The sequence below is a fragment of the Chiloscyllium punctatum genome, chromosome 39 (genome assembly GCF_047496795.1).
Source record: "Chiloscyllium punctatum isolate Juve2018m chromosome 39, sChiPun1.3, whole genome shotgun sequence".
In the NCBI taxonomy this organism is placed as follows: Eukaryota; Metazoa; Chordata; class Chondrichthyes; order Orectolobiformes; family Hemiscylliidae; genus Chiloscyllium; species Chiloscyllium punctatum.
The window spans coordinates 10,598,113-10,621,364 of NC_092777.1; the positions used below are offsets into that span (position 1 = coordinate 10,598,113).

Consider the following 23,252-nt stretch of genomic DNA (forward strand, 5'->3'; position numbering starts at 1 on the left):
GTGAATTGATCAATACCCTGACCCCCTGTTACCCTGAGAGGGGGTGGGTGAATTGATCAATACCCTGACCCCCCACAACCCTCAATACACCCGGGAGGGGGTCGGGATAATGAGCAACACCCTGACCCCCCACAACCCTCAATACACCCCGGGAGGGGGTCGGGATAATGAGCAATACCCTGACCCCCCGTTACCCTGAGAGGGGGTCGGGATAATGATCAATACCCTGACCCCCTGTTGTCCTGAGAGGGGGTGGGTGAATTGAGCAATACGCTGACCCCCTGTTGTCCTGAGAGGGGGTGGGTGAATTGATCAATACCCTGACCCCCCATTACCCTGAGAGGGGGTGGGTGAATTGATCAATACCCTGACCCCCTGTTACCCTGAGAGGGGGTGCGTGAATTGATCAATACCCTGACCCCCCACAACCCTCAATACACCCGGGAGGGGGTCGGGATAATGAGCAACACCCTGACCCCCCACAACCCTCAATACACCCCGGGAGGGGGTCGGGATAATGAGCAATACCCTGACCCCCCGTTACCCTGAGAGGGGGTCGGGATAATGATCAATACCCTGACCCCCTGTTGTCCTGAGAGGGGGTGAGTGAATTGATCAATACCCTGAGAGGGGGTGAGTGAATTGATTAATACCCTGAGAGGGGGTGGGTGAATTGATCAATACCCTGACCCCCTGTTACCCTGAGAGGGGGGTGAGTGAATTGATCAATACCCTGTCCCCCTGTTACCCTGAGAGGGGGTGGGTGAATTGATCAATACCCTGACCCCCTGTTACCCTGAGAGGGGGTGGGTGAATTGATCAATACCCTGACCCCCTGTTACCCTGAGAGGGGGTGGGTGAATTGATCAATACCCTGACCCCCTGTTACCCTGAGAGGGGGGTGGGTGAATTGATCAATACCCTGACCCCCTGTTACCCTGAGAGGGTGGGTGAATTGATCAATACCCTGACCCCCTGTTACCCTGAGAGGGGGGTGGGTGAATTGATCAATACCCTGACCCCCTGTTACCCTGAGAGAGGGTGGGTGAATTGATCAATACCCTGTCCCCCTGTTACCCTGAGAGGGGGTAAGTGGAATTGATCAATACGCTGACCCCCTGTTGTCCTGAGAGGGGGTGGGTGAATTGATCAATACCCTGACCCCCCATTACCCTGAGAGGGGGTGGGTGAATTGATCAATACCCTGACCCCCCGTTACCCTGAGAGGGGGGTGGGTCAATTGATCAATACGCTGACCCCCTGTTGTCCTGAGAGGGGGTGGGTGAATTGATCAATACCCTGACCCCCCATTACCCTGAGAGGGGTGTGAGTGAATTGATCAATACCCTGACCCCCCTGTTACCCTGAGAGGGGGTGGGTGAATTGATCAATACCCTGACCCCCCTGTTACCCTGAGAGGGGGTGGCTGAATTGATCAATACCCTGACCCCCCTGTTACCCTGAGAGGGGGTGGGTGAAATGATCAATACCCTGACCCCCTGTTACCCTGAGAGGGGGGTGAGTGGAATTGATCAATACCCTGATCCCCTGTTACCCTGAGAGGGGGAGGGTGAATTGATCAATACCCTGACCCCCCGTTACCCTGAGAGGGGGTGGGTGAATTGATCAATACCCTGACCCCCTGTTACCCTGAGAGGGGGTGGGTGAATTGATCAATACCCTGACCCCCTGTTACCCTGAGAGGGGGTGGGTGAATTGATCAATACCCTGACCCCCCTGTTACCCTGAGAGGGGGGTGAGTGAATTGATCAATACCCTGACCCCCCGTTACCCTGAGAGGGGCGTGGGTGAATTGATCAATACCCTGACCCCCTGTTACCCTGAGAGGGGGGTGAGTGAATTGATCAATACCCTGTCCCCCTGTTACCCTGAGAGGGGGTGGGTGAATTGATCAATACCCTGACCCCCTGTTACCCTGAGAGGGGGTGGGTGAATTGATCAATACCCTGACCCCCTGTTACCCTGAGAGGGGGTGGGTGAATTGATCAATACCCTGACCCCCCTGTTACCCTGAGAGGGGGTGAGTGAATTGATCAATACCCTGACCCCCTGTTACCCTGAGAGGGGGTGGGTGAATTGATCAATACCCTGACCCCCTGTTACCCTGAGAGGGGGTGGGTGAATTGATCAATACCCTGACCCCCTGTTACCCTGAGAGGGGGTGGGTGAATTGATCAATACCCTGACCCCCCGTTACCCTGAGAGGGGGTGGGTGAATTGATCAATACCCTGACCCCTGTTGTCCTGAGAGGGGGTGGGTGAATTGATCAATACCCTGACCCCCCTGTTACCCTGAGAGGGGGTGGGTGAATTGATCAATACCCTGACCCCCTGTTACCCTGAGAGGGGGTGGGTGAATTGAGCAATACCCTGACCCCCTGTTACCCTGAGAGGGGGTGGGTGAATTGATCAATACCCTGTCCCCCTGTTACCCTGAGAGGGGGTGGGTGAATTGATCAATACCCTGACCCCCTGTTACCCTGAGAGGGGGTGAGTGAATTGATCAATACCCTGTCCCCCCTGTTACCCTGAGAGGGGGTGGGTGAATTGATCAATACCCTGACCCCCCTGTTACCCTGAGAGGGGGTGATTGAATTGATCAATACCCTGACCCCCTGTTACCCTGAGAGGGGGTGATTGAATTGATCAATACCCTGACCCCCTGTTACCCTGAGAGGGGGTGGGTGGTTTCTGCTCCCCCTCCCATGGCCCTGTGTCACTGTATATGTGGGGGTGGGGTGGGGGCTTTAATGACTGTTGTGATGCTCCTGAACTGACCCCGTCTTGTGTCTCTCTCTTTCTCACCACCACCTTTAACCCCCTCTGTCCCCCCAACTCTCCCACCCTCTTTCTCCCCCCACTCCCTTCTCCCTCACTCCCTGTTCCCCCTGTCACCCCTCCCATTCCCCTCTGTCTCACCGCCCCGTTCCCCTCCCATTCCCCTCTGTCTTACCCCCCCTTCCCCTTTCCCTTCTCCCTCACTCCTTGTTCCCCCTGTCACCCCTCCCATTCCCCTCTGTCTCACCGCCCCGTTCCCCTCCCATTCCCCTCTGTCTTACCCCCCCTTCCCCTTTCCCTTCTCCCTCACTCCTTGTTCCCCTGTCGCCCCTCCCATTCCCCTCTGTCTCACCCCGTTCCCCTCTCCCTCACTCCCTGTTCCCCTGTCACCCCTCCCATTCCCCTCTGTTCCCCCCCCCCCTTTCCCCCCTCCCTCACTCCCTGTCACCCCTCCCATTCCCCTCTGTTCCCCCCTCCCTTTCCCCTCTCCCTCACTCCCTGTTCCCCCTGTCACCCCTCCCATTCCCCTCTCCCTCACTCCCTGTTCCCCCTGTCACCCCTCCCGTTACCCTCTGTCTCACCCCCCCCCGCTCCCCTCTCCCTCACTCCCTGTTCCCTGTCGCCCCTCCCATTCCCCTGTCCCTCACTCCTCCCTCACTCCCTGTTCCCCTGTCACCCCTCCCATTCCCCTCTGTTCCCCCCCCCCCCTCCCTCACTCCCTGTTGCCCCTCCCGTTCTCCCCTGTCCCCTCCCCCCGGCAGGAGGCAGCGAGGAGGTGGTGGAGGAGATGGGCCGCGCCGTCAGAAGGAGCTGCCGACTGAGCCCCCGTTCACTGCCTTCGTGGGGAACCTACCCTTCAACGCCGTCCAGGGCGACATCGACCACATCTTCAAGGACCTGCAGGTCCGCAGCATCCGCCTGGTCCGGGACAAGGAGACTGACAAGTTCAAAGGTCAGTTGCTTCCCATCCCCCCCCCCCCCCTCTCCAACCCTGCCGCGACCAAGACAGCAGGCAAATCCCGGGCCTAGTGCTCTGCGAGGGCCCCACGAGGCATCTCGGCCCAGGCTCCGAACCTCCTCTTCGAGAGCTCACGCCACAGCCCGGGCTCCTGTCCCCTGCATCTCTCTCTTCTCAGCCTCCCCGTATCGGAGCCCGGTGGGTGTATGTCGCGGCTGAGGCCGCTTTTGGGCGACTGTGCGCGACTCTGGTCTCCCGGAAGGATGTTGGGAAAGGGTTCGGAAACCGTTTACGAGGATGTTGCAGGGTCTGAGTTCCAGGGAGAGGCTGGGGCTGTTTTCCCCGGAGCGTCGGAGGGTGAGGGGGTGACCTTATAGAGGTTTATAACATCATGGGGGGGGGGACATGGAGAGGGTAAATAGACAAGGTCTTTTCCCCCTGGGGTGGGGGAGACTGAGGGGGTGACCTTATTGAGGTTTATAACATCATTGGGGGGGGGACATGGAGAGGGTAAATAGACAAGGTCTTTTCCCCCTGGGGTGGGGGAGACTGAGGGGGTGATCGTATAGAGGTTTATAACATCATGGGGGGGGGGGACATGGAGAGGGTAAATAGACAAGGTCTTTTCCCCCTGGGGTGGGGGAGACTGAGGGGGTGATCGTATAGAGGTTTATAACATCATGGGGGGGGGGGACATGGAGAGGGTAAATAGACAAGGTCTTTTCCCCCTGGGGTGGGGGAGGCTGAGGGGATGACCTTATAGAGGTTTATAACATCATGAGGGGGGACATGGAGAGGGTAAATAGACAAGGTCTTTTCCCCCTGGGGTGGGGGAGGCTGAGGGGATGACCTTATAGAGGTTTATAACATCATGAGGGGGGACATGAATAGGGGGTAAATAGACAAGGTCTTTACCCCCCTGCGGTGGGGGAGAGGCCAGAATTAGACGGGGAGAGGAGAAAGATTGAAAAGGGGTAACTTTCCCCCCCCCCCCCCAGAGGGTGGTGCGTGTGTGGGACGAGCTGCCAGAGGAAGTGGTGGGGGGCTGGGGCAGTGCCAACATTGAAAAGGTGGATGGGGAGGGGAACAGGAAGGGTTTAGAGGGAGAGGGGCCAAGTGCTGGCAAACGGGGACTGGGTTAGGTTAGGGATATCTGGGTCAGCACGGGCTGAGTGGGGCCGAAGGGTCTGTTTCCGTGCTGGACAGCTCTATAACTGTGTGACCCATCTCCGCACTGGACTACACACCTTCGCAGTTAAACCAAACCCGAATGCAGCTGGGATAGAATATAGTACTTAATTTTTTGAAAAAAATACGTGATGAGAAAAAAGGCGTTTAGGGGAATAAGGAGAGGGATTTCGTTCCAGACCAGGGACTGCAGTGTGGGTGTGAGAGCGAGAGAGCAGGTCCTGAGCATCGGCAACTCAGCTGGGTCCCTGAGCACTGCAGAGGGGCAGTCTAGACTGAGGCCGCCAACTAGAGGCGTCTGTCTCTCTCTCTCTCTCACACTCACACACACACACACACACACACACACACACACACACACACACACACACAAACACACTCTCTCCGTCCGTCTGTCTCTCTCTCTCACACACACGCTCTCGGTCTGTCTGTCTCCCTCGGTCTCCCTCTCTCTAGAACATAGAACAATACAGCGCAGTACAGGCCCTTTGGCCCTCGATGTTGCGCCGATCCAAGCCCACCTAACCTACAATAGCCCACTATCCTCCATATGCCTGTCCAATGCCCGTTTAAATGCCCATAAAGAGGGAGAGTCCACCACTGCTACTGGCAGGGCATTCCATGAACTTACGACTCGCTGAGTGAAGAACCTACCCCTAACATAAGTCCTATATCTACCCCCCCTTAATTTAAAGCTATGCCCCTCGTAATAGCTGACTCCATATGTGGAAAAAGGTTCTCACTGTCAACCCTATCTAAACCCCTAATCATCTTGTACACCTCTATCAAGTCACCCCTAAACCTTCTTTTCTCCAATGAAAACAGCCCCAAGTGCCTCAGCCTTTCCTCATACGATCTTCCTACCATACCAGGCAACATCCTGGTAAAACTCCTCTGCACCCGTTCCAGTGCCTCCACATCCTTCCTATAGTATGGCAACCAAAACTGCACACAATACTCCAGATAAGGCCGCAGCAGAGTCTGATACAACTGCAGCATGACCTCAGGACTCCGGAACTCAATTCCTCTACCAATAAAGCCCAGTACCCCATATGCCTTCTTCACCGCACTATTTACCTGGGTGGCAACTTTCAAAGATCTGTGTACATGGACACCAAGATCCCTCTGCTCATCCACACTACCAAGTAGACTACCATTAAGAGGGGTCGCGAGTTAGACGGGAAATGTTTATGGCAGAGATGCATGGAAGGTTCCTTCCACAGAGGGAGGTGCCTGGTGCGTGGAGGTGGTAGGGACGACTGTGATAGCATTGTCAATGATGTATCGAGGCAGAGTCGTGACAGGGGGCAGAGACTTACAGACCAAAGGGTACAGAGACGGGAACTGTGCACGGTGCTCCTGGTGTGGGTCTGACTGAGGAATACAGAGACGGGGAACTGTGCGCGGTGCTCCCGGCGTGGGTCGGACTGAGGGATACAGAGACGGGGAACTGTGCACGGTGCTCCCGGTGTGGGTCTGACTGAGGGATACAGAGACGGGGAACTGTGCACGGTGCTCCCGGTGTGGGTCTGACTGATGGATACAGAGACGGGGAACTGTGCACGGTGCTCCCGGTGTGGGTCTGAATGAGGGACACAGAGACGGGGAACTGTGCACGGTGCTCCCGGTGTGGGTCTGACCGAGGGATACAGAGACGGGGAACTGTGCACGGTGCTCCCGGTGTGGGTCTGACTGAGGGATACAGAGACGGGGAACTGTGCACGGTGCTCCCGGTGTGGGTCTGACTGAGGGATACAGAGACGGGGAACTGTGCACGGTGCTCCCGGTGTGGGTCTGACTGAGGGATACAGAGACGGGGAACTGTACACGGTGCTCCCGGTGTGGGTCTGAATGAGGGAAACAGAGACGGGACTGTGGCGGTAACCATATTTTTGTCTGAGGAAATTATAATTTGTTGTCTTTTCTGCAGGGTTTTGTTACGTGGAATTTGACGATGTCGAAACTCTTGAGGAAGCACTAACGTTTGATGGGGCTGTGAGTGTTTTACACTTGAATATTGTAGTGGTTCCCTCGAAAGAACAGATACCCAGGAGGGAGTTAAGGACTGGCATCTAATCGAGGGGTTTGGGGTGGTTTATATACAGAATAACAGATCCCCGGGAGGGAGTTACAGACTGGAATCTAATCGAGGGGTTCGCGGTGGTTTATATACAGAATAACAGATCCCCGGGAGGGAGTTACAGACTGGAATCTAATCGAGGGGTTCGGGGTGGTTTATATACAGAATAACAGATACCCGGGTGTGAGTTACAGACTGGAATCTAATCGAGGGGTTCGGGGTGGTTTATATACAGAATAACAGATACACGGGAGGGAGTTACAGACTGGAATCTAATCGATGGGTTCGGGGTGGTTTATATACAGAATAACAGATACCTGGGAGGGAATTACTGACTGGAATCTAATCGAGGGGTTCAGGATGGTTTATGTACAGAATAACAGATACCCGGGAGGGAGTTACAGGTTGGAATCTAATCGAGGGTTTTGGGGCTGTTTATATACAGAATAACAGATACCTGGGTGTGAGTTAGAGACTGGAATGAAATCGAGGGGTTCCGGGTGGTTTATATACAGAATAACAGATACCTGGGAGGGTGTTACAGACTGCAATCTAATCGAGGGGTTCGGGGTGGTTTATATACAGAATAACAGATACCCAGGAGGGAGTTACAGACTGGAATCTAATCGAGGGGTTCGGGGTGGTTTATATACAGAATAACAGATACCCGGGAGGGTGTTACTGACTAGAATATAATCAAGGGGTTCGGGGTGGTTTAAATACAGAATAACAGATACCCCAGGAGGGAGTTACAGGCTGGAATCTAATCGAGGGGTTCGGGGTGATTTATATACAGAATAACAGATACCCGGGAGGGAGTTACAGACTGGAATCTAATTGAGGGCTTCGGTGTGGTTTATATACAGAATAACAGATACCCGGGAGGGGGTTACAGACTGGAATCTAATCGAGGGGTACAGTCTGGTTTATATACAGAATAACAGATACCCGGGAGGGAGTTACAGACTGGAATCTAATCGAGGGGTTCGGGGCTGTTTATATACAGAATAACAGATACCTGGGTGTGAGTTAGAGACTGGAATGTTATCGAGGGGTTCAGGGTTAATTATATACAGAATAACATATACCCGGGAGGGAGTTACCGACTGGAATCGAATCGATGGGTTCGAGGTGGTTTATATACATAGGAAGAGATGCAATGGAGAGAGTTACAGACTGGAATCTTATCGAGGGATTCAGGATGGTTCATATGCAGAATAACAGATACCCTGGGAGGGAGTGACAGACTGGAATCTAATCGAGGGGTTCAGGGTGGTTTATATACAGAATAACAGATATCCCAGGAGGGAGTTGCAGACTGGTATCTAATCGAGGGGTTCAGGGTGGATTATATACAGAATAACAGATACCCGGGAGGGAGTGACAGACTGGAATCTAATCGAGGGGTTCAGGGTGGTTTATATACAGAATAACAGATACCCGGGAGGGAGTTACACACTGGAATCTAATCGAGGGGTTCGGGGTGTTTTATATAGAGAATAACAGATACCGGGGAGGGAGTTAGAGACTGGAATGTAATCGAGGGGTTCGGGGTGGTTTGTATACAGAATAACAGATACCCGGGTGTGAGTTAGAGACTGGAATGTAATCGAGGGGTTCGGGGTGGTTTATATCCAGAATAATAGATACCAGGGAGGGTGTTACAGGCGTTAATTGAATCGAGGGGTTCATGGTGGTTTATATACAGAATAACAGAAATCTGGGTGTGAGTTACAGACTGGAATCGAATCGAGTGGTTTGGGGTGGTTTATGTGCAGAATAACTTCCCCGGGAGGGAGTTGCACGCTGGAATCTAATCGAGGGGTTCAGGGTGGTTTTATGCAGAATATCAGAAACCCCAGGAGGGAGTCACAGACTGGATTCTAATCAAGTGGTTCGGGGTGGTTCATATACAGAATAACAGATACCTGGGTGTGAGTTACAGTGAGGAATCTAATCGAGGGGTTCAGGGTGGATTATATACAGAATAACAGATACACGGGAGGGAGTGACAGACTGGAATCTAATCGAGGGGTTCAGGGTGGATTATATACAGAATAACAGATACACGGGAGGGAGTTACAGACTGGAATCTAATCGAGGGGTTCGGAGTGGTTTATATACAGAATAACAGATACCTGGGTGTGAGTTAGAGACTGGAATGTAATCGAGGGGTTCAGGGTTAATTATATACAGAATAACATATACCCGGGAGGGAGTTACTGACTGGACTCTAATCGAGGGGTTCGGGGTGGTTTATATACAGAATAACAGATTCTCAAGAGGGAGTTACAGACTGGAATCTAATCGAGGGATTCGGGGTGGTTTGTATACAGAATAACAGATACCCGGCAGGGAGTTACAGGCTGGAATCTAATCGAGGGTTTTGGGGCTGTTTATATACAGAATAACAGATACCCGGGAGGGAGTTACAGACTGGAATCTTATCGAGGCGTTCAGGGTGGTTGATATACAGAATAACAGATACCAGGGAGGGAGTTACAGACTGGAATCTAATCGAGGGGTTCGGGGTGGATTATATACAGAATAACAGATACACGGGAGGGAGTTACTGACTGGAATCTAATCGAGGTTTTCGGGGTGGTTTATATACAGAATAACAGATTCTCAAGAGGGAGTCACAGACTGGAATCTAATCGAGGGGTTCAGCGTGGTTTATATACAGAATAACAGATACCCTGGGAGTGAGTTACAGACTGGAATCTAATCGAGGGGTTCGGGGTGGTTTATATACAGAATAACAGATTCCCCGGGAGGGAGTTACAGACTGGAATCTAATTGAGGGGTTCAGGGTGGTTTGTATACAGAATAACAGATACCCCGGGAGGGAGTTCCTGACTGGAATCTAATCGAGGGGTTCGGGGTTGTTTATATACAGAATAACAGATACCCGGGAGGGAGTTACAGACTGGAATCTAATCGAGGGGTTCAGGGTGGTTTATATACAGAATAACAGATATCCCAGGAGGGAGTTGCAGACTGGTATCTAATCGAGGGGTTCAGGGTGGATTATATACAGAATACCAGATACCCAGGAGGGAGTGACAGACTGGAATCTAATCGGGGGGTTCAGGGTGGATTATATACAGAATAACAGATACACGGGAGGGAGTTACTGACTGGAATCTAATCGAGGGGTTCGGGGTGGTTTATATACAGAATAACAGATTCTCAAGAGGGAGTTACAGACTGGAATCGAATCGAGGGGTTCGGGGTGGTTTATATACAGAATAACAGATACCCCGGGAGGGAGTTACTGACTGGAATCTAATCGAGGGGTTCGGGGTGGTTTATATACAGAATAACAGATACCCGGGAGGGAGTGACAGACTGGAATCTAATCGAGGGGTTCGGGGTGGTTTATATACAGAATAACAGAGACCTGGGAGGGAGTTACAGACTGGAATCTAATCGAGGGGTTCAGGGTGGTTTATATACAGAATAACAGATACCCGGGAGGGAGTTACAGACTGGAATCTAATCGAGGGATTCAGGATGGTTCATATGCAGAATAACAGATACCCCGGGAGGGAGTTACTGACTGGAATCTTATCGAGGCGTTCAGGGTGGTTTATGTACAGAATAACAGATACCTGGGAGGGAGTGACAGACTGGAATCTAATCGAGGGGTTCGGGGTGGTTTACATACAGAATAACAGATACCCGGGAGGGAGTGACAGACTAGAATCTAATCGAGGGGTTCAGGGTGGTTTATATAGAGAATAACAGAGACCTGGGAGGGAGTTACAGACTGGAATCTAATCGAGGGGTTCAGGGTGGTTTATATACAGAATAACAGATACCCGGGAGGGAGTTACATACTGGAATCTAATCGAGGGGTTCAGGGTGGTTTGTATACAGAATAACAGATGCCCGGGAGGGAGTTGCAGACTGGTATCTAATCGAGGGGTTCAGGGTGGTTTGTATACAGAATAACAGACTCTCAAGTGGGAGTTACAGACTGGAATCGAATCGAAGGGTTCGGGGTGGTTTATATACAGAATAACAGATACCAGGGAGGGAGTTACAGGCTGGAATCTAATCGAGGCGTTCGGTGTGGTTTATATACAGAATAACAGATACCCGGGAGGGAGTGACAGACTGGAATCTAATTGAGGGGTTCGGTGTGGTTTATATACAGAATAACAGATACCCGGGAGGGGGTTACAGACTGGAATCTAATCGAGGGGTACGGTGTGGTTTATATACAGAATAACAGATACCCGGGAGGGAGTTACACACTGGAATCTAATCGAGGCGTTCAGGGTGGTTTATGTACAGAATAACAGATACCCGGGAGGGAGTGACAGACTGGAATCTAATCGAGGGGTTCGGGGTGGTTTACATACAGAATAACAGATACCCGGGAGGGAGTGACAGACTAGAATCTAATCGAGGGGTTCAGGGTGGTTTATATAGAGAATAACAGAGACCTGGGAGGGAGTTACAGACTGGAATCTAATCGAGGGGTTCAGGGTGGATTATAGACAGAAGACCAGATACCCGGGAGGGAGTTACTGACTGGAATCTAATTGAGGGGTTCGGGGTGGTTTGTATACAGAATAACAGATACCAGGGAGGGAGTTACAGGCTGGAATCTAATCGAGGCGTTCGGTGTGGTTTATATACAGAATAACAGATACCCGGGAGGGGGTTACAGACTGGAATCTAATCGAGGGGTACGGTGTTGTTTATATACAGAATAACAGATACCCGGGAGGGAGTTACACACTGGAATCTAATCGAGGGGTTCGGGGTGTTTTACATAGAGAATAACAGATACCGCGGAGGGAGTTAGAGACTGGAATCTAATCGAGGGGTTCATGGTTAATTATATACAGAATAACATATACCCGGGAGGGAGTTACTGACTGGAATCTAATTGAGGGGTTCGGGGTGGTTTATATACAGAATAACAGATTCTCAAGAGGGAGTTACAGACTGGAATCGAATCGAGGGGTTCGGGGTGGTTTATATACAGAATAACAGATACCAGGGAGGGAGTTACAGGCTGGAATCTAATCGAGGGGTTCGGAGTGGTTTATATACAGAATAACAGATACCCGGGAGGGAGTTACTGACTGGAATCTAATCGAGGGGTTCGGGGTGGTTTATATACAGAATAACAGATTTTCAAGAGGGAATTACAGACTGGAATCTAATCGAGGGGTTCGGGGTGGTTTGTATACAGAATAACAGATACCCGGGAGGGAGTTACAGGCTGGAATCTAATCGAGGGTTTTGGGGCTGTTTATATACAGAATAACAGATACCCGGGAGGGAGTTACAGACTGGAATCTTATCGAGGCGTTCAGGGTGGTTGATATCCAGAATAACAGATTCTCAAGAGGGAGTCACAGACTGGAATCTAATCGAGGGGTTCGGGGTGGTTTATATACAGAATAACAGATACCCTGGGAGTGAGTTACAGACTGGAATCTAATCGAGGGGTTCGGGGTGCTTTATGTACAGAATAACAGATACCCGGGAGGGAGTTACGGATTGGAATCTAATCGAGGGGTTCGGTGTGGTTTATATACAGAATAACAGATACCCCGGGAGGGAGTTACAGACTGGAATCTAATTGAGGGGTTCAGGGTGGTTTGTATACAGAATAACAGATACCCCGGGAGGGAGTTCCTGACTGGAATCTAATCGAGGGGTTCGGGGTGGTTTATATACAGAATAACAGATACCCGGGAGGGAGTTCCTGACTGGAATCTAATCGAGGGGTTCGGGGTGGTTTATATACAGAATAACAGATACCCGGGAGGGAGTTACAGACTGGAATCTAATCGAGGGGTTCAGGGTGGATTATATACAGAATAACAGATACACGGGAGGGAGTTACTGACTGGAATCTAATCGAGGGGTTCGGGGTGGTTTATATACAGAATAACAGATTCTCAAGAGGGAGTTACAGACTGGAATCGAATCGAGGGGTTCGGGGTGGTTTATATACAGAATAACAGATACCCGGGAGGGAGTTACAGACTGGAATCTAATTGAGGGGTTCGGTGTGGTTTATATACAGAATAACAGATACCCGGGAGGGGGTTACAGACTGGAATCTAATCGAGGGGTACAGTCTGGTTTATATACAGAATAACAGATACCCGGGAGGGAGTTACACACTGGAATCTAATCGAGGGGTTCGGGGTGGTTTGTATACAGAATAACAGATACCTGGGAGGGAGTTCGAGACTGGAATCTAATCGAGGGGTTCGGGGTGGTTTATATACAGAATAACTGATATCCCAGGAGGGAGTTGCAGACTGGAATCTAATCGAGGGGTTCGGGGTGGTTTATATACAGAATAACAGATACCTGGGCGTGAGTTAGAGACTGGAATGTAATCGAGGGGTTCAGGGTTAATTATATACAGAATAACATATACCCGGGAGGGAGTTACCGACTGGAATCTAATCGATGGGTTCGAGGTGGTTTATATACAGAGGAAGAGATACCATGGAGACAGTTACAGACTGGAATCTAATCGAGGGGTTCAGGATGGTTCATATGCAGAATAACAGATACCCCGGGAGGGAGTTACTGACTGGAATCTTATCGAGGCGTTCAGGGTGGTTTATGTACAGAATAACAGATACCCGGGAGGGAGTGGCAGACTGGAATCTAATCGAGGGGTTCGGGGTGGTTTATATAGAGAATAACAGAGACCTGGGAGGGAGTTACAGACTGGAATCTAATCGAGGGGTTCGGGGTGGTTTATATACAGAATAACAGATACCCCGGGAGGGAGTTACAGACTGGAATCTAATCGAGGGGTTCAGGGTGGTTTATATACAGAATAACAGATACCCGGGAGGGAGTTACAGACTGGAATCTAATCGAGGGGTTCAGGATGGTTCATATGCAGAATAACAGATACCCCGGGAGGGAGTTACTGACTGGAATCTTATCGAGGCGTTCAGGGTGGTTTATGTACAGAATAACAGATACCCGGGAGGGAGTGACAGACTGGAATCTAATCGAGGGGTTCGGGGTGGTTTATATACAGAATAACAGATACCCGGGAGGGAGTGACAGACTAGAATCAAATCGAGGGGTTCAGGGTGGTTTATATACAGAATAACCGATATCCCAGGAGGGAGTTGCAGACTGGTATCTAATCGAGGGGTTCAGGGTGATTTATATAGAGAATAACAGAGACCTGGGATGGAGTTACAGACTGGAATCTAATCGAGGGGTTCAGGGTGGATTATATACAGAATAACAGATGCACGGGAGGGAGTTACTGACTGGAATCTAATTGAGGGGTTCGGGGTGGTTTTTATACAGAATAACAGATTCTCAAGAGGGAGTTACAGACTGGAATCGAATCGAGGGGTTCGGGGTGGTTTATATACAGAATAACAGATACCAGGGAGGGAGTTACAGGCTGGAATCTAATCGAGGCGTTCGGTGTAGTTTATATACAGAATAACAGATACCCGGGAGGGAGTGACAGATTGGAATCTAATTGAGGAGTTCGGTGTGGTTTATATACAGAATAACAGATACCCGGGAGGGGGTTACAGACTGGAATCTAATCGAGAGGTACGGTGTGGTTTAAATACAGAATAACAGATACCCGGGAGGGAGTTGCAGACTGGAATCTAATCGAGGGGTTTAGGGTGGTTTATATACAGAATAACAGATACCTGGGTGTGAATGAGAGACTGGAATGTAATCGAGGGGTTCAGGGTGGTTTATGTACAGAATAACAGATACCAGGGAGGGAGTTACAGGCTGGAATCTAATCGAGGGGTTCGGAGTGGTTTATATACAGAATAACAGATACCCAGGAGGGAGTTAAAGACTGGAATCTAATCGAGGGTTTTGGGGCTGTTTATATACAAAATAACAGATACCCGGGAGGGAGTTACAGACTGGAATCTTATCGAGGCGTTCAGGGTGGTTTACAAACAGAATAACAGATACCCGGGAGGGAGTTACAGACTGGAATCTAATCGAGGGGTTCAGGGTGGATTATATACAGAATAACAGATACACGGGAGGGAGTTACTGACTGGAATCAAATCGAGGGTTTCGGGGTGGTTTATATACAGAATAACAGATACCCGGGAGGGAGTTACAGACTGGAATCTAATCGAGGGATTCGGCGTGGTTTATATACAGAATAACAGATACCCTGGGAGGGAGTTACAGACTGGAATCTAATCGAGGGATTCGGGGTGATTTATGTACAGAATAACAGATACCCGGAAGGGAGTTGCAGACAGGAATCTAATCGGGGGGTTCAGGGTGGTTTACATACAGAATAACAGATACCCGGGAGGGAGTGACAGACTGGAATCTAATCTAGGGGTTTAGGGTGGTTTATATACAGAATAACTTCCCCGGGAGGGAGTTGCAGGCTGAAATCTAATCGAGGGGTTCAGGGTGGTTTTATGCAGAATAACTTCCCCGGGAGGGAGTTGCAGGCTGTAATCTAATCGAGGGGTTCGGGGTGGTTTATATACAGAATAACAGATACCCTGGGCGGGAAATACAGACTGGAATCTAATCGAGGGGTTCGGGGTGGTTTGTATACAGAATAACCGATACCCGGGAGGGAGTTACAGGCTGGAATCTAATCAAGGGTTTTGGGGCTATTTATATACAGAATAACAGAGACCTGGGTGTGAGTTAATGACTGGAATCTAATCGAGGCGTTCAGGGTGGTTTATATACAGAATAACAGATACCCAGGAGGGAGTTACAGACTGGAATCGAATCGAGGGGTTCGGGGTGGTTTATATACAGAATAACAGATACCAGGGAGGGAGTTACAGGCTGGAATCTAATCGAGGCGTTCGGGGTGGTTTATATACAGAATAACAGATACCCGGGAGGGGGTTACAGACTGGAATCTAATCGAGGGGTACGGTGTGGTTTATATACAGAATAACAGATACCCGGGAGGGAGTTACACACTGGAATCTAATCGAGGGGTTCGGGGTGTTTTATATAGAGAATAACAGATACCGGGGAGGGAGTTAGAGACTGGAATCTAATCGAGGGGTTCGGGGTGGTTTGTATACAGAATAACAGATACCTGGGTGTGAGTTGCAGACTGGAATCTAATCGAGGGGTTCGGGGTGGTTTATATCCAGAATAATAGATACCAGGGAGGGTGTTACAGGCGTTAATTGAATCGAGGGGTTCATGGTGGTTTATATACAGAATAACAGATTCTCAAGAGGGAGTTACAGACTGGAATCTAATCTAGGGGTTTAGGGTGGTTTATATACAGAATAACTTCCCCGGGAGGGAGTTGCAGGCTGAAATCTAATCGAGGGGTTCAGGGTGGTTTTATGCAGAATAACTTCCCCGGGAGGGAGTTGCAGGCTGTAATCTAATCGAGGGGTTCGGGGTGGTTTATATACAGAATAACAGATACCCTGGTGGGAGTTACTGACTGGAATCTAATCGAGGGGTTCGGGGTGGTTTAAATACAGAATAACATCCCCGGGAGGGAGTTGCAGGCTGGAATCTAATCGAGGGGTTCAGGGTGGTTTATATGCAGAATAACAGATACCCTGGGAGGGAGTTACAGACTGGAAGCTAATCGAGGGGTTCTGGGTGGTTTATATGCAGAATACCAGATACCCAGGAGGGAGTTCCAGACTGGAATCTAATCGAGGGATTCGGGGTGGTTTATGTACAGAATAACAGATACCCTGGGCGGGAGTTACTGACTGGAATCTAATCGAGGGGTTCGGGGTGGTTTATATGCAGAATACCAGATACCCAGGAGGGAGTTCCAGACTGGAATCTAATCGAGGGATTCGGGGTGGTTTATGTACAGAATAACAGATACCCTGGGCGGGAGTTACTGACTGGAATCTAATCGAGGGGTTCGGGGTGGTTTATATACAGAATAACAGATACCCTGGGAGGGAGTTACAGACTGGAATCTAATCGAGGGGTTCGGCGTGGTTTATATACAGAATAACAGATACCCTGTGCGGGAGTTACAGACTGGAATCTAATCGAGGGGTTCGGCGTGGTTTATATACAGAATAACAGATACCCCGGGAGGGAGTTCCTGACTGGAATCTAATCGAGGGGTTCAGGGTGGTTTATATACAGAATAACAGATACCCCGGAGGGAGTTACAGACTGGAATGTAATCGAGGGGTTCGGGGTGGTTTATATACAGAATAACAGATATCCGGAAGGGAGTTGCAGACTGGAATCTAATCGGGGGGTTCAGGGTGGTTTATATACAGAATAACTTCCCCGGGAGAGAGTTGCAGGCTGGAATCTAATCGAGGGGTTCAGGGTGGTTTATATACAGAATAACAGATACCCGGGAGGGAGTTACTGACTGGAATCTAATCGAGGGGATCGGGATGGTTAAATACAGAATAACAGATTCTCAAGAGGGAGTTACAGACTGGAATCTAATCGAGGGGTTCGGGATGGTTTATATACAGAATAACAGATACCTGGGTATGAGTTAGAGACTGGAATGTAATTGAGGGGTTCGGGGTGGTTTATATCCAGAATAATAGATACCAGGGCGGGAGTTACAGGCGTTCATTGAATCGAGGGGTTCAGGGTGGTTTTTTGACAGAATAACAGATACCTGGGTGTGAGTTGCAGACTGGAATCTAATCGAGGGGTTTAGGGTGGTTTATATACAGAATAACAGATACCTGGGTGTGAATGAGAGACTGGAATGTAATCGAGGGGTTCAGGGTGGTTTATGTACAGAATAACAGATACCCGGGAGGCAGTTACTGATTGGAATCGAATCGAGTGGTTTGGGGTGGTTTATGTACAGAATAACAGATACCTGGGTGTGAGTTACAGTGAGGAATCTAATCGAGTGGTTCAGGGTGGTTTATATACAGAATAACAGATACCCAGGAGGGGGTTACACACTGGAATCTAATCGAGCGGTTCAGGGTGGTTTATATACAGAATAACTTCCCCGGGAGGGAGTTGCAGGCTGGAATCTTATCGAGGGTTTTGGGGTGGTTTATATACAGAATAACAGATACCCGGGAGTGAGTTACAGACTGGAATCTAATCGAGGGGTTCGGGGTGGTTTATATACAGAATAACAGATACCGGGGAGGGAGTTACAGACTGGAATCTAATCGAGGGGTTCGGGGTGGTTTGTATACAGAATAACCGATACCCGGGAGGGAGTTACAGGCTGGAATCTAATCAAGGGTTTTGGGGCTATTTATAAACAGAATAACAGAGACCTGGGCGTGAGTTAATGACTGGAATCTAATCGAGGGGTTCAGGGTGGTGTATATACAGAATAACAGATACCCAGGAGGGAGTTACAGACTGGAATCGAATCGAGGGGTTCGGGGTGGTTTTTATACAGAATAACAGATACCAGGGAGGGAGTTACAGGCTGGAATCTAATCGAGGCGTTCGGGGTGGTTTATATACAGAATAACAGATACCCGGGAGGGAGTTACAGACTGGAATCTAATCGAGGGGTTCGGGGTGTTTTATATGGAGAATAACAGATACCGGGGAGGGAGTTAGAGACTGGAATCTAATCGAGGGGTACGGTGTGGTTTATATACAGAATAACAGATACCCGGGAGGGAGTTACACACTGGAATCTAATCGAGGGGTTCGGGGTGTTTTACATAGAGAATAACAGATACCGGGGAGGGAGTTAGAGACTGGAATCTAATCGAGGGGTTCATGGTGGTTTATGTACAGAATAACAGATACCTGGGTGTGAGTTAGAGACTGGAATGTAATCGAGGGGTTCAGGGTTAATTATATACAGAATAACATATACCCGGGAGGGAGTTACAGGCTGGAATCTAATCTAGGGGTTCGGAGTGGTTTATATACAGAATAACAGATACCCAGGAGGGAGTTAAAGACTGGAATCTAATCGAGGGTTTTGGGGCTGTTTATATACAGAATAACAGATACCCGGGAGGGAGTTACAGACTGGAATCTTATCGAGGCGTTCAGGGTGGTTTATATTCAGAATAACAGATACCCGGGAGGGAGTTACAGACTGGAATCTAATCGAGGGGTTCAGGGTGGATTTTATACAGAATAACAGATACACGGGAGGGAGTTACTGACTGGAATCAAATCGAGGGTTTCGGGGTGGTTTATATACAGAATAACAGATACCCGGGAGGGAGTTACAGACTGGAATCTAATCGAGGGATTCGGCGTGGTTTATATACAGAATAACAGATACCCTGGGAGGGAGTTACAGACTGGAATCTAATCGAGGGATTCGGGGTGATTTATATACAGAATAACAGATACCCGGAAGGGAGTTGCAGACAGGAATCTAATCGGGGGGTTCAGGGTGGTTTACATACAGAATAACAGATACCCGGGAGGGAGTGACAGACTGGAATCTAATCTAGGGGTTTAGGGTGGTTTATATACAGAATAACTTCCCCGGGAGGGAGTTGCAGGCTGAAATCTAATCGAGGGGTTCGGGGTGGTTTATATACAGAATAACAGATACCCTGGGCGGGAAATACAGACTGGAATCTAATCGAGGGGTTCGGGGTGGTTTGTATACAGAATAACCGATACCCGGGAGGGAGTTACAGGCTGGAATCTAATCAAGGGTTTTGGGGCTATTTATATACAGAATAACAGAGACCTGGGTGTGAGTTAATGACTGGAATCTAATCGAGGCGTTCAGGGTGGTTTATATACAGAATAACAGATACCCAGGAGGGAGTTACAGACTGGAATCGAATCGAGGGGTTCGGGGTGGTTTATATACAGAATAACAGATACCAGGGAGGGAGTTACAGGCTGGAATCTAATCGAGGCGTTCGGGGTGGTTTATATACAGAATAACAGATACCCGGGAGGGAGTTACACACTGGAATCTAATCGAGGGGTTCGGTGTGGTTTATATACAGAATAACAGATACCCGGGAGGGGGTTACAGACTGGAATCTAATCGAGGGGTTCGGGGTGGTTTGTATACAGAATAACAGATACCTGGGTGTGAGTTGCAGACTGGAATCTAATCGAGGGGTTTGGGGTGGTTTATATCCAGAATAATAGATACCAGGGAGGGTGTTACAGGCGTTAATTGAATCGAGGGGTTCATGGTGGTTTATATACAGAATAACAGATTCTCAAGAGGGAGTTACAGACTGGAATCTAATCTAGGGGTTTAGGGTGGTTTATATACAGAATAACTTCCCCGGGAGGGAGTTGCAGGCTGAAATCTAATCGAGGGGTTCGGGGTGGTTTATATACAGAATAAGAGATACCCTGGGCGGCAAATACAGACTGGAATCTAATCGAGGGGTTTCGGGGTGGTTTATATACAGAATAACAGATACCCTGGCGGGAGTTACTGACTGGAATCTAATCGAGGGGTTCGGGGTGGTTTAAATACAGAATAACATCCCCGGGAGGGAGTTGCAGGCTGGAATCTAATCGAGGTGTTCAGGGTGGTTTATATGCAGAATAACAGATACCCTGGGAGGGAGTTACAGACTGGAAGCTAATCGAGGGGTTCTGGGTGGTTTATATGCAGAATACCAGATACCCAGGAGGGAGTTCCAGACTGGAATCTAATCGAGGGATTCGGGGTGGTTTATGTACAGAATAACAGATACCCTGGGCGGGAGTTACTGACTGGAATCTAATCGAGGGGTTCGGGGTGGTTTATATACAGAATAACAGATACCCTGGGAGGGAGTTACAGACTGGAATCTAATCGAGGGGTTCGGCGTGGTTTATATACAGAATAACAGATACCCTGTGCGGGAGTTACAGACTGGAATCTAATCGATGGGTTCGGCGTGGTTTATATACAGAATAACAGATACCCCGGGAGGGAGTTCCTGACTGGAATCTAATCGAGGGGTTCAGGGTGGTTTATATACAGAATAACAGATACCCCGGAGGGAGTTACAGACTGGAATGTAATCGAGGGGTTCGGGGTGGTTTATATACAGAATAACAGATATCCGGAAGGGAGTTGCAGACTGGAATCTAATCGGGGGGTTCAGGGTGGTTTATATACAGAATAACTTCCCCGGGAGAGAGTTGCAGGCTGGAATCTAATCGAGGGGTTCAGGGTGGTTTATATACAGAATAACAGATACCCGGGAGGGAGTTACTGACTGGAATCTAATCGAGGGGATCGGGATGGTTAAATACAGAATAACAGATTCTCAAGAGGGAGTTACAGACTGGAATCTAATCGAGGGGTTCGGGGTGGTTTATATACAGAATAACAGATACCTGGGTATGAGTTAGAGACTGGAATGTAATTGAGGGGTTCGGGGTGGTTTATATCCAGAATAATAGATACCAGGGCGGGAGTTACAGGCGTTCATTGAATCGAGGGGTTCAGGGTGGTTTTTTGACAGAATAACAGATACCTGGGTGTGAGTTGCAGACTGGAATCTAATCGAGGGGTTTAGGGTGGTTTATATACAGAATAACAGATACCTGGGTGTGAATGAGAGACTGGAATGTAATCGAGGGGTTCAGGGTGGTTTATGTACAGAATAACAGATACCCGGGAGGCAGTTACTGATTGGAATCGAATCGAGTGGTTTGGGGTGGTTTATGTACAGAATAACAGATACCCAGGAGGGGGTTACACACTGGAATCTAATCGAGTGGTTCAGGGTGGTTTATATACAGAATAACTTCCCCGGGAGGGAGTTGCAGGCTGGAATCTTATCGAGGGTTTTGGGGTGGTTTATATACAGAATAACAGATACCCGGGAGGGAGTTACAGACTGGAATCTAATCGAGGGGTTCGGGGTGGTTTATATACAGAATAACAGATACCGGGGAGGGAGTTACAGACTGGAATCTAATCGAGGGGTTCGGGGTGGTTTGTATACAGAATAACCGATACCCGGGAGGGAGTTACAGGCTGGAATCTAATCAAGGGTTTTGGGGCTATTTATAAACAGAATAACAGAGACCTGGGTGTGAGTTAATGACTGGAATCTAATCGAGGGGTTCAGGGTGGTTTATATACAGAATAACAGATACCCAGGAGGGAGTTACAGACTGGAATCGAATCGAGGGGTTCGGGGTGGTTTATATACAGAATAACAGATACCAGGGAGGGAGTTACAGGCTGGAATCTAATCGAGGCGTTCGGGGTGGTTTATATACAGAATAACAGATACCCGGGAGGGAGTTACAGACTGGAATCTAATTGAGGGGTTCGGTGTGGTTTATATACAGAATAACAGATACCCGGGAGGGGGTTCCAGACTGGAATCTAATCGAGGGGTACGGTGTGGTTTATATACAGAATAACAGATACCCGGGAGGGAGTTACACATTGGAATCTAATCGAGGGGTTCGGGGTGTTTTTTATGGAGAATAACAGATACCGGGGAGGGAGTTAGAGACTGGAATCTAATCGAAGGGTACGGTGTGGTTTATATACAGAATAACAGATACCCGGGAGGGAGTTACACACTGGAATCTAATCGAGGGGTTCGGGGTGTTTTACATAGAGAATAACAGATACCGGGGAGGGAGTTAGAGACTGGAATCTAATCGAGGGGTTCGGGGTGGTTTGTATACAGAATAACAGATACCTGGGTGTGAGTTGCAGACTGGAATCTAATCTAGGGGTTTAGGGTGGTTTATATCCAGAATAATAGATACCAGGGAGGGTGTTACAGGCGTTAATTGAATCGAGGGGTTCATGGTGGTTTATGTACAGAATAACAGATACCTGGGTGTGAGTTACAGTGAGGAATCTAATCGAGGGGTTCAGGGTGGTTTATATACAGAATAACTTCCCCGGGAGGGAGTTACTGACTGGAATCTAATCGAGGGGTTCAGGGTGGATTATGTACAGAATAACAGATAAACGGGAGGGAATTACAGACTGGAATCTAATCGAGGGGTTCGGGGTGGTTTATATACAGAATAACAGATACCTGGGTGTGAGTTAGAGACTGGAATGTAATCGAGGGGTTCAGGGTTAATTATATACAGAATAACATATACCCGGGAGGGAGTTACTGACTGGAATCTAATCGAGAGGTTCGGGGTGGTTTATATACAGAATAACAGATACCAGGGAGGGAGTTACAGGCTGGAATCTAATCGAGGGGTTCGGAGTGGTTTATATACAGAATAACAGATACCCAGGAGGGAGTTACAGACTGGAATCGAATCGAGGGGTTCGGGGTGGTTTATATACAGAATAACAGATACCAGGGAGGGAGTTACAGG

General features: G+C 49.1%; 1 protein-coding gene across 1 annotated transcript in view; it reads left to right on the forward strand.

Moving 5' to 3' along the window:
• The window catches only part of LOC140464210 (eukaryotic translation initiation factor 4H-like), a 34,476-nt gene that overhangs the window by 2,566 nt on the left and 8,658 nt on the right, over positions 1–23,252 (forward strand). Inside the window, exons 2-3 of the mRNA XM_072559062.1 lie at positions 3,561–3,751; positions 6,876–6,940. Coding sequence (XP_072415163.1) covers positions 3,561–3,751; positions 6,876–6,940 — 256 coding nt within the window. The remainder of the gene's footprint in view (positions 1–3,560; positions 3,752–6,875; positions 6,941–23,252) is intronic.